General features: G+C 41.3%; 1 protein-coding gene across 3 annotated transcripts in view; it reads right to left on the bottom strand.

Moving 5' to 3' along the window:
- The window catches only part of LOC117512002 (partitioning defective 3 homolog), a 1,323,734-nt gene that overhangs the window by 504,781 nt on the left and 806,034 nt on the right, over positions 1-12,919 (bottom strand). For all 3 annotated transcript variants that reach the window (XM_034171933.1, XM_034171942.1, XM_034171950.1), the window contains exon 15: positions 1,182-1,329. In XM_034171933.1, coding sequence (XP_034027824.1) covers positions 1,182-1,329 — 148 coding nt within the window. The remainder of the gene's footprint in view (positions 1-1,181; positions 1,330-12,919) is intronic.

Here is a 12,919-nt window from a genome sequence, read left to right as displayed (position 1 = left end):
GAAATAGTAAAGAAAAATAGAGATATAGAAAATGATAGTATGCCAGACAGACAGACAGTTAAATTTGGTTACTGATCCAGATGTGATGCTAGTTTGTGCTCTCAGACTTGGCCAGATATATAATTCTTCTGTGATTTAGCAATGAAGAAATAAATACATGAATAAACAAAAATACTCAAGAGGAAATATGACTATCCATCCATTTTCTGTAACTGCTTACTCCAATTAAAGGTCATGGCAAGGCTGGAGTCTATCCCAGCAGTCAATGGGCGTGAGGCAGGGCACACCCTGAAAAGGACCCAGTCTGTTGCAAGGCAGGAAATAAGACTAGGAAAAAAAAATAGAATACAGGTCTAGAATACTGATCTCAGATATAGCTGATTGTGAAGGAGGTTTAAACCACTGTGACATCCTACCTTGCGCCCAATACAAGTGTCAAATGCAACAGGATACATTTCATTAGAGAAAGATTAAAATATGTCACAAATAGTCTAATCTGTCAATGAAAATAATCCCTTCAAAACTATACAATACATATCATTCCCAGGCCCAAAGTGCAAAACATAATATATAGTATGTGTGGTGTTGGAATGGCTGTGGCTACTTCATGCACCAGCAAACCCTCCCTGCACTGAGTCAGTCACTTTCAATCTTCAGTGTGTATGCATATCTGAAAGGTCTGTTGATGTTCAGATGACGGATGTGAACAATGGAGGATTGAACTGCCAATTCTAATATGCCAAGAAGCTCTGCGATCTTAACCTGCTGGTGGCAACTGGACAGAATGAACACTGACCTGAGTGAAACCAGTTGCGCGTTGAGGGAAGAAGCGCACTGGGAAATTAGTCCCCAGCGAAAAGAATGTTGGGAGGTTTGAAGAATGAAACAGTGCAACTGAAGATGGTAACAGTGATGAGATTTAGAAAGTAATGGTGATTTAGGTATTGGGGAAGCACATCAGATAGACTGGGATTAAAACTGATAAAGCAATGTTGAACCACAGACAGTATCAATTTACATAGTGAGCAAATTGACTGACTATGACACTATGAGGTCAAACATACTGTACTTCCCATCAAGGTGTGTTGAGGGTAACCTCCAAAAGCTATCCACACGAAAACAAAGAATGAAAACGTCTTGAGAGGTTGAAATGACACAGCTGCAGTATGGACTAGACTCACCTATCCGCCCAATTACATTAGATGTCGGCATGGAGTGCGTGTCCAAAACATCAACTGTTTCATAGAGAGAGTTGGAAATCCGACGCTCATGGTTGTCTAGCAAAGGATTCACAGACTGATCAAGGACAGGAGGGCTGCCGGGCGTTTCCTGCAGAGTCCAGGAGAGAGATGGAGAGGGGGTATGCTTAAAAGAATGTACATTGGGGAATACATTTTCACATGAAATCAGCCTCACTTATTTCTCTTCGATGGATCAAAGCAAAAAAAAAAAAAAAAAAAAAATCAGCTGAATCTGGCATTGTGGTTAATAATGGGTTAGACTCCATGATTGCTAAAAAAACTAATTTGTTTGATCTCCACACACAGATACATCCATATACAATTACAGCCCTGTCAACTTGCTCGAGTTGGGGTCCACAAAATTGGGCCATGAGTTATCTGAAACCCCAAGTTAATGAAGTTAACAATAAAAATGCAGTATATTATACAGTTTTCTAAGTTCTTGGGGTCCACAAATCGACCGTGACTAAAGCTGAATCGTGGCTTACGCATGCGCAAGTTAACGAGGTTCACCTGTACATCCACACTCAAACGGAAAAAAGGATCAGCAGAGCACACATTTTAATGTTATCCCATCAATACTTCACAGACATCCATTTCATCATTTCTTGGTATTTTCTGGCTCAGCAGTGTGAAAAGTTGGATAAAGCTCCATGGATTTCCCATAGGCCGATAAACATCTGTCTGAAACAGTGAGTTCTAAATGGACTGATGCCATTTGCCATGTGGTATGTTCCACCTGATGGTGTGATTTAGTTTATCGGAATTTGGTTTTCAGGAGCCTGGAAACAGTCAAGAAGCTGTCAAATATAATATTGCATGGTCAAGTCCAACTACTAAAGCAGAGTGAGTAGACAGAATTGGGGGGGAGTAGAGCACTGCAGAATAAACCACGGGTCTTGGCTTTATTTCCCACAATGCCTGATCACAGCCTGTGGGCAGGCGGGGGAATGCACTGGAGAAGAACTCCTTGTAAAGGACAGATTGTAGATAACTCCCTCACAGCTTGATAGTGTTGCAGAGTTCAACTTTTTTTTTTTCCCCCTCAAGCCCATTTGAAACCAGGAGGCCCTGGCTAATATTGATGTCTCACAACACTCTCCTGGCTCCTGGCCAGGGATGGGAAGGGTGTAAAACATCAGACAACAATAGCAATCGTAGGAATGGAGAGCAGGGGATAAGAGGGAGGAAGAGGAGATGATAGGGAGTCATTAGTAAACAAATAGAGGAATAACAAGAAAGAGCAGGATTGCTGGAGGTGCAAGCTGAGGACACACTGCAGAGTGGTTGCTGCCAAGTCACCTCCACGTGGGAGTAATGTGCCTGAAGGGTGGGGGTGTGTAGCAGGCTGGGAAGACTTATCTGCTGTTTAATATAAATGAAAGGCTTAATGAAGTTGAGAGCACAGGACTTTATCAAGACAGCATGTTGATAAGCACGAGGGGATGATGAGAGAGAGGCAGAGCGAGTGAAATGAGGGGCCAGGTCAACACAATTACAATCACAGCCATGTCCACCCACAGCTTTATAATAAAACACACCTCCCTGGATGAGTCAACCCGAATAAAATGTTGACATGAAGATTCATTTTACCCGCTTCTCTCTCTTTCGCCGTGCTCTCTATGCATTTTTAATCTGATTCCAGTTTGATGAAGACGTGTAACAAGGTGAAAAGAAAGTAAAAGGCAGGAAGATGTGTGGAAAGGGTGAAACCGAGAAGAGCTGAAAATCACATGATATAAAAACTGCATGGCCTGTCAAGAGGAATAGATCTCAGACAAGTGAGAAAGTGGAAGGGGTGGATTTGAAATTCGTTCACTGGCTTTTCTGGCAAATATGCTGCAAAATGAATGCAGTAATGAAAAACAAATTGTGAAATCATAATGTTTAAAGGACTGCCAATTCAATCCCATAACATCAGCTAATGCAAACTGATCAAGGAGCTTATTTATCCAAAAGGTGATTGTGTTCCTTTAAGTCTTACAGTCTATGAAAAGGATTTAGTGGCAGCAGCTACCTCTCACCCCATCATGTGTTTAATCTGTCTTAATCTAGTCATTTTTAGAGTGGATTATCCTGTTGACTGAGAGAGCACAGTCATTTACGCAAAGCCCGGTCAGGATCAGTTGATGCTCAGTTCTCACTGGACTGAAGTCCATGAAAATGACTGTGCGTTTGTGCATTCCACACCTTTGTTCCTGTTCTGAACATATGTGCACATTCATGTATTCACCTTCAGTACATCTCCCCAACATGAAGAACTCCACGAAGGAGAAGAAGCAGTGAATTGACAGAACTGGTCTTAAGAAGTCAACTAAGCCTCATAAAATCTGGTCTACAGACGTTCTGTGCCCTTTTATCCTGGTCTTGGCCTATCCAAATCCAGTCAACCCCAACCCTTAATGTTCTAATTACATCCTTAAGCTGCAGCATCCTGCCGTTGGCACATCCACCTCTCTGCTAGATAGACACCCCACTTTCATTAACTTCTTACATCCACCTCGATCCTCACCTAATATCAGTGTTCCCAGAAGAGGGATCACAAGCATTTTCAGAGTTCAAACTCACCACATCCATTCGATAATTCCTGGGTGAACCTGCCTGCCAACAAAAGGAAAATGAACTGCATTCCCCGAAATACTGGAACTGACTTCACATGGGACTCCCAGGTGAGTGCAAACACAATTGTGATGAAAGAGGCTGTGCAAAAACAGGACAGTAGGGGACTGGACTTGGAAAGAAAGGAGGGAACTGGTGAAAGTAAAAGGAAGGGGAAGGAAGTGGATGTGACAATTTTCCATCCCAAGGAAAATAATGCGATCATATATGTAAGTTCAATTGTTTAATTTTGTTAGGGCCATTACAGTTAGCAATGTTACAGCATCCCCGCATTAATAATTAATATATTCTTCAGATGGCCTTTGTAGTGCAGTGGAACCCAGACTTGTACTCTTTCAGTTTCATACACACACAACTGGATGTCTTTAAGATAAAGGCCTTGTTGGACCACCTTTGAGTAATGTTGAAAGTACTTTGTGTCAAGAGTGGCTCACAAGACTCAGAGGAGAAGTAACACTTGGAAAGTGAGTAAGTGTCAGCTCCGATATTTTGGCCAGATCGCACAGTTCCCTGTGCATGATCCAACACACATACATGCAATGATGTTGAGGACCCCGGTGACTGGAGAAATCCAAGGGGATGCCCATGTTTAACCTGGCTGCAGAAGACACATGGTCACTTTTTAAAAGTCGTGATTTATCTGTTAACTGCCGGGGGGGCTACAAAACAGAACATGGCATGCAACAGTTATGATAAATGAGGTATGATAAATCAAATCAAATCAATTTTATTTATATAGCGCCAAATCACAACAAACAGCTGCCCCAAGGCGCTTTATATTGTAAGGCAAGGCCATACAATAATTACGGAAAAACCCCAACGGTCAAAACGACCACCTGTGAGCAAGCACTTGGCGACAGTGGGAAGGAAAAACTCCTTTTTAACAGGAATAAACCTCCAGCAGAACCAGGCTCAGGGAGGGGCAGTCTTCTGCTGGGACTGGTTGGGGCTGAGGGAGAGAACCAGGAAAAAGACATGCTGTGGAAGAGAGCAGAGATCAATCACTAATGATTAAATGCAGAGTGGTGCATACAGAGCAAAAAGAGAAAGAAACACTCAGTGCATCATGGGAACCCCCCAGCAGTCTAAGTCTATAGCAGCATAACTAAGGGATGGTTCAGGGTCACCTGATCCAGCCCTAACTATAAGCTTTAGCAAAAAGGAAAGTTTTAAGCCTAATCTTGTTGTTGTTCTTATTTTCTTCAATTAGTGATGAGTAGTAAGATGTCCTAGCGTTACGGAGGGCTTTTTTATAGAGCAACAGACTCTTTTTCCAGGCTAAGTGAAGATCTTCTAAATTAGTGAGACGCCATTTCCTCTCCAACTTACGGGTTATCTGCTTTAAGCTGCGAGTTTGTGAGTTATACCACGGCGTCAGGCACTTTACGCAGATGATACCCAGCTTTATCTATCCATGAAGCCAGAGGACACACACCAATTAGCTAAACTGCAGGATTGTCTTACAGACATAAAGACATGGATGACCTCTAATTTCCTGCTTTTAAACTCACATAAAACTGAAGTTATTGTACTTGGCACCACAAATCTTAGAAACATGGTGTCTAACCAGATCCTTACTCTGGATGGCATTACCCTGACCTCTAGTAATACTGTGAGAAATCTTGGAGTCATTTTTGATCAGGATATGTCATTCAATGTGCATATTAAACAAATATGTAGGACTGCTTTTTTGCATTTACGCAATATCTCTAAAATTAGAAAGGTCTTGTCTCAGAGTGATGCTGAAAAACTAATTCATGCATTTATTTCCTCTAGGCTGGACTATTGTAATTCATTATTATCAGGTTGTCCTAAAAGTTCCCTGAAAAGCCTTCAGTTAATTCAAAATGCTGCAGCTAGAGTACTGACAGGGACTAGAAGGAGAGAGCATATCTCACCCATATTGGCCTCTCTTCATTGGCTTCCTGTTAATTCTAGAATAGAATTTAAAATTCTTCTTCTTACTTATAAGGTTTTGAAAAATCAGGTCCCATCTTATCTTAGGGACCTCATAGTACCATATCACCCCAATAGAGCGCTTCGCTCTCAGACTGCAGGCTTACTTGTAGTTCCTAGGGTTTATAAGAGTAGAATGGGTGGCAGAGCCTTCAGCTTTCAGGCTCCTCTCCTGTGGAACCAGCTCCCAATTCAGATCAGGGAGACAGACACCCTCTCTACTTTTAAGATTAGGCTTAAAACTTTCCTTTTTGCTAAAGCTTATAGTTAGGGCTGGATGAGGTGACCCTGAACCATCCCTTAGTTATGCTGCTATAGACTTAGACTGCTGGGGGGTTCCCATGATGCACTGAGTGTTTCTTTCTCCTTTTGCTCTGTATGCACCACTCTGCATTTAATCATTAGTGATTGATCTCTGCTCCCCTCCACAGCATGTCTTTTTCCTGGTTCTCTCCCTCAGCCCCAACCAGTCCCAGCAGAAGACTGCCCCTCCCTGAGCCTGGTTCTGCTGGAGGTTTCTTCCTGTTAAAAGGGAGTTTTTCCTTCCCACTGTCGCCAAGTGCTTGCTCACAGGGGGTCGTTTTGACCGTTGGGGTTTTTACGTAATTATTGTATGGCCTTGCCTTACAATATAAAGCACCTTGGGGCAACTGTTTGTTGTGATTTGGCGCTATATAAATAAAATTGATTGATTGATTGATTGATAGTTAAGGCACGTGGAGATTACACTGTGAAACAAATCCTTATCTAGATCAATCTAACTGCGCAGATTAAACAGCTAACAGATACAGCAAAACACCGCTGTGCTCCGGAACAGGAAGTGATACAATACCGCAGTGAGAGCCAACCACCAGTAGAGGCAAAAACAAGACAAGACATGGCAACTGATGATAAACGAGGCGATACGTGGCACCTGAACATGCCTCCAGACTTTATTCAACTTGACATGTAGGGATCAGTGTTTACAGTAATTAAGATAATTTTGGCCAAATATTGTATACACTTCCCAGCCTGGGGATGTCACCAAAGAAAACAATAACAGCAACAATAACAGTATCAAAAGTGACAAGAGCGTGGAAATGTGCGGTGCATCATGCAAAAATCCAGGCTGGCGTACGCACGTTTCTGCCGCTATTGTTCCACTGTGGACATGTAAGGGTGATGCTGGGAACCGTTAAGAGTGTGAAAACAAGAAGTCATCAGAGTGATGTGCACATCAGAGACACACTGATGAACATTTAACACACAAACATGTTTGCAATTATATGGATGGATATAAAAGCACGTGCAAAGTGATGCGTAAAATGGCACTAACAGTGGTGTTGTCAGAGGACCTTGCAAATGGTGCAAATGGTGAGAATGCAAGGATTTACTTCCAAATGAGGATAATTGGCTCATAAACCGATTTCGTTTACCAAGGCCAGTGTGACTGCGCACAGAACTGCATTCGACCCAGAGTGCAATAAGGCGACAACCCAGCGGTTGTCTGTGCGCACACAGGTGCTGACCATGCTGGGCGTCCTGGCATCAGGGGCATTCCAGCGTGAGCTGGCTGATTAGTCAGACGTGTGCCAGTCAACCTTGCGCCGAGCCCCAATCATCCAAATGTCATCAGGTACATTCCAACATTACAGCACATTTTGCAGCAAGAGCCAGTTTCCCGAATGAAATTGGAGCTACTGACTGCACACATTTTGCTATAAAGGTGCCATCACATGATGAATTTGTTCCTGTTAATAGGAAACATTTTCATTCTATCAGTGTTCAAAGCTTATGTGGAGGCTGCACGGTGCAAGATGGGGGGAGCTTGTATTTAAATAGTTTATTCTTGTAATTGTTCCGAACAAAAACCAGCATGGACACATTTGGGCATGTGTGCATTCAAATATGTTTATTATTATTATTATTATTAATGTCTTTTTTCATATTTTTCTTGATGGTGAACTGCAGAGCTTCTTAACAGGCTTCCTGTGTTCAGTATTTGTCAATAAATGCGTGCGTAAATTGTGAATGGTCAGCGGAGGTGCGCCTCACCTTTTTAACGTCAGTGTGTGCGCGCTGTTTTGCATGTCGGCCTCACATACTCACGCTCCGTAGCTTCCACAAACATTTTTCCAGTTTCATGATTAATCTGTTTAACAGCGTACCGAATAAACTGTCCCTGCATGTCTCCATGTAATTTTCAGTCATCTACAGTATAGTTTCTTTTCTGTGTTCATGTTGTCTGATGTGACATCGTGGGGAATCCCCACTCCAAGGGCCTATTTACATGAAATTATATATTTAAAAGGGTGAAAGACTACGTCGATCCACTGATATCGTGCTCCCATAGCCAGAACTGTATCAACAAACAGGTTTGCGTAGTCTCCAAATGTTTTTCCATGTCGAGGTTTCCCTAGTGTCATTATGAGTGTTTGGTCATCAATGAGCAAACAACTAAAACCAACAAGTGTGATATCATCAGGACCCTGTAATGCTTGTGTCAGAATATCAGCCAACACGGACTTATTGGTCGCAAGCAGACTACCATTGATCGTGACCAAAGAGAGTTCTACAGACATCATGAGTTCATGTTGTAGACTATTCTCCAGGTTCACTTGTTGTCCTGCCCTATAAGCGGTTATGAGCCTTTGTAGAATGTTTCTATCAACTTTGATAGAGGTTTCTTTTCTTTTCGCACTTTGGTGGCCATAAATAATGAGGGAAATGTCGGCGACTTGATCACAAAGTTGCCACGCTGGAACTCGTCATGGACTTCAGAGAAGAATGGACATTTCTGCCTAAATGTTTCAAATCTGTAGTGATTAAACCATTACTTAAGAAATCTAATCTTGATCCTTGTACAATGAAAAAATATAAGCTGATGTCAAATCTGTCATTTTGCTCTTAAATTGTGGAAAAGGTGGTTTCACAGCAGCTCGTGGACCACATTACTAAGAATATTATATTATATTATAATATTATAGAATCTTTTTGAGCCACTGCAGCCTGCTTTTAGAAAATATCATTCCACAGAGACAGCTCTCACTAAAGTGGTGAATGATCTTCTGCTTGCAATGGATTCGGACACCACTATAGTTCTGGTGCTGTTAGATGTTAGTGCTGCGTTTGATACTGTGGATCATCACATTCTGCTCGACAGGCTGGAAATCATTTTAGGATTACTGGGAATGCCCTTGCATGGTTGACATCATACCTGACCAGTCGTTCTCACTGTGTTTTGTACAATAACACTACCTCTAACCTTAGTGACATGGAATTTGGGGTTCCACAGGGGTCCGTCTCAGGCCCCCCTGACTTTCTCCCTTAATATAGCACCCCTTTGGCAGTGCGGCGTTTTGGGATTACCTTTCATTGCTATGCTGATGATACTCAGTTATACATGCCGATAACTGCTGGTAATCTCATCCACATAAAATCCTTAGAAGATTGCCTTGCATCAGTGAAAAGCTGGATGTCTAGCAATTTCTTAATTTTAAACTCTGACAAGACTAAAATGATAGTCCAGTAAGACATCAGCATCAACTTGACCAGCTAACGCTTAGCCTAGGCTTGTGTGTCATACAGTGGCTTGCAAAAGTATTTGGCCCCTTGGTATTTCACGCATTTTAATTTGTTTATACAATTTCAAATGCAAAATGCAAATCAGGCTTCTAAATATTAAAATTTCAAAAATTGTCTTCCTTAGAATCAAAATGAAAGCAAATCTCTACAACTTGATATAAATTAATTAAAAATATAAAAGCCAAGATGATGGGTTGCATGAATAATGGGCCCCTTTGGTATAATACTTGTAAATAATCAGTTTTATTGCTAGTTTTCTGTAGACAGTCAGGGGGATGATACATTAACATTTCCAACTCAGTGAATATGTCTTGAACTTTATTTACATCAGTGATGAAGAAGTAAAAACAGTATTATACGCTATGGTAAATCTGTATGGAGTAGACAGTTCTCAAAAACTGAGTGACTGTGCAAGAAGGAGAAGAGTGAGGAAAGACACCAAGATACTCAGACAACCCAGAAGAATGTTTAGGCTTCTCTGGCTGTAATTGGAGAAATTGTGCATAGTGCATGTTTTGCATTTTGTATCCCCAGTTATACAGCTTCATGATGAAGTGTTTGCCTATTGATCTGTAGCCCATCCCAGCCTTGTGCAGGTCTACAATTCTGTATCTGGTGTCCTTAGATAGCTCTTCGTTCTTGGCCATTTTGGATAGGTTGGAGTACAACTGATTGAGTGTGTGGACAGGTGTCTTTTATAAATGTAAGGAGTGCAAACAGGTGCAATTAATACAGGTAAAGCATGCAGAAAAGAAGAGCTTCTTAAAGAAAAACTAATAGGTCTGTGAGAGCCAGAATTCATGCTGATTGGTAGGTGATCAAATACTTATTTCATGCAATAAAATGCAAATTAATTATGTAAAGATCATAAATGTGATTTTCTGATTTTGTTTTTTGTTTTGTTTTGTTTTTGTTAGGTTTTTTTAGATTCTGTCTCACAGTTGAAGTTGAAGTGTACCTATGAGAAAAATTACAGACCTATCCATTCTTTGTATGTAGGAAAACCTGAAAAATCGACAGTAGATCAAATGCTTATTTGCCTCACTGTAATGTGAGGGTAGTACAGGACATGTACAAACATAATGTGACAGAGGTGAGATGCGCAGTGGGAATGACAGACTCATTCAAGGTCAAGGTGGGATTACACCAAGGATCAGCTCTGAGTCCTTTCTTGTTTGCAATGGTGATGGACAGGTTGACTGATGAGACCAGAGAAGAGTCTCCATGGACTATGATGTTTGCAGATGACATTGTGATCTGTAGTAAGAGTAAAGAACAGGTTCAGTATAGCCTGGAAATGCAGAGATATGCTCTGGAGAGAAGGGAAAGGAAAGTCAGTATGAGCAAGTCTGAGTACATGTGTGTGAATGAGAGGGAGCCCAGTGGAAGAGTGCAGTTGCAAGGAGTAGAAGTGTTGAAAATAGATGAGTTTAAATACTTGGGGTCCACTGTCCAAAGTAATGTAGAGTGTGGTAAAGAGGTGAAGAAGAGAGTGCAGGCAGGGCGGATGAATATGAAGAATAGAAGAATATGTGAAAGAGTGAAGGGGAAAGTATACAAGACAGTTGTGAGACCAGCTATGTTGCATGGCTTACAGACCATGGTATGAATAAAAAAAAGAGGTGGCAGAGCTGAAGACGTTGTGATTCTCTTTGGGAGTGACAAGAATGGACAGGATTAGGAATGAACATATCAGATGGCTTGGGGACAAAGGTGGGACGGTTTGGAAACAATGTCAGAGAGGCGAGACATGTGCAGAGGAGGGACCCAGGATATACAGTAGTGTTCAGAATAAAAGTAGTGCTATGTGACTAAAAACATGAATCCAGGTTTTGAATATATTTCTCATTGTTACATGGGAAACAAGGTACCAGTAGATTCAGTAGATTCTCACAAATCCAACAAGACCAAGCATTCATGATATGCACACTCTTAAGGCTATGAAATTGGGCTATTAGTTAAAAAAAGTAGAAAAGGGGGTGTTCACAATAATAGTAGTGTGGCATTCAGTCAGTGAGTTCGTCAATTTTGTGGAACAAACAGGTGTGAATCAGGTGTCCCCTATTTAAGGATGAAGCCAGCACCTGTTGAACATGCTTTTCTCTTTGAAAGCCTGAGGAAAATGGGATGTTCAGGACATTGTTCACAAGAACAGCGTAGTTTGATTAAAAAGTTGATTGGAGAGGGGAAAACTTATACACAGGTGCAAAAAATTATAGGCTGTTCATCTACAATGATCTCCAATGCTTTAAAATGGACAAAAAACCAGAGACGCGTGGAAGAAAATGGAAAACAACCATCAAAATGGATAGAAGAATAACCAGAATGGCAAAGGCTCACCCACTGATCAGCTCCAGGATGATCAAAGACAGTCTGGAGTTACCTGTAAGTGGTTGTAACAGTTAGAAGACGCCTGTGTGAAGCTAATTTATTTGCAAGAATCCCCCGCAAAGTCCCTCTGTTAAATAAAAGACATGTGCAGAAGAGGTTACAATTTGCCAAAGAACACATCAACTGGCCTAAAGAGAAATGGAGGGATATTTTGTGGACTGATGAGAGTAAAATTGTTCTTTTTGGGTCCAAAGGCAGCAGACAGTTTGTGAGATGACCCCCAAACTCTGAATTCAAGCCACAGTTCACAGTGAAGACAGTGAAGCATGGTAGTGCAAGCATCATGATATGGACATGTTTCTCCTACTATGGTGTTGGGCCTATATATCGCATACCAGGTATCATGGATCAGTTTGGATATGTCAAAATACTTGAAGAGGTCATGTTGCCTTATGCTGAAGAGGACATGCCCTTGAAATGGGTGTTTCAACAAGACAATAACCCCAAGCACACTAGTAAATGAGCAAAATCAAAAATGAATGCCTCACAGATGTGAAGAAATCATGAAAAACTGTGGTTATATAACTAAATACTAGTTTAGTGATTCACAGGATTGCTAAAAAAGCAGTTTGAACATAATAGTTTTGAGTTTGTAGCATCAACAGCAGATGCTACTATTATTGTGAACACCTCCTTTTCTACTTTTTTTACTAATAGCCCAATTTCATAGCCTTACGAGTGTGCATATCATGAATGCTTGGTCTTGTTGGATTTGTGAGAATCTACTGAATCTACTGGTACCTTGTTTCCCATGTAACAACAAGAAATATACTCAAAACCTGGATTAATCTTTTTAGTCACATAGGACTACTATTATTCTGAACACTGCTGTATAGGGAGAAGGATGCTGAGGATTGAGCCACCAGGCAGAAGGAGAAGAGGGAGACCAAAGAGGAGGTTTATGGCTGTGGTGAGGGAGGACATGCAGATGGTTGGTATGACAGAGGAAGATGCAGAGGACAGGGGCAGATGGAAACGATGGATGATCTGCTGTGGCTACCCTTAACGGGAGCAGCCAAAAGAAGTAGAAGAAGAACTTTGTAGCTTGATATTTCCCCAAATTCTCTTAAACCCGTCAAAAGCATAGGGATTATGCTGAAGGAATCCGAAATATATAGAATGACAACATCCATGTACAGTGATATTTT

The sequence above is a fragment of the Thalassophryne amazonica genome, chromosome 1 (genome assembly GCF_902500255.1).
Source record: "Thalassophryne amazonica chromosome 1, fThaAma1.1, whole genome shotgun sequence".
NCBI lineage: Eukaryota > Metazoa > Chordata > Actinopteri > Batrachoidiformes > Batrachoididae > Thalassophryne > Thalassophryne amazonica.
This window is presented reverse-complemented; position numbering and strand designations above follow the sequence as displayed.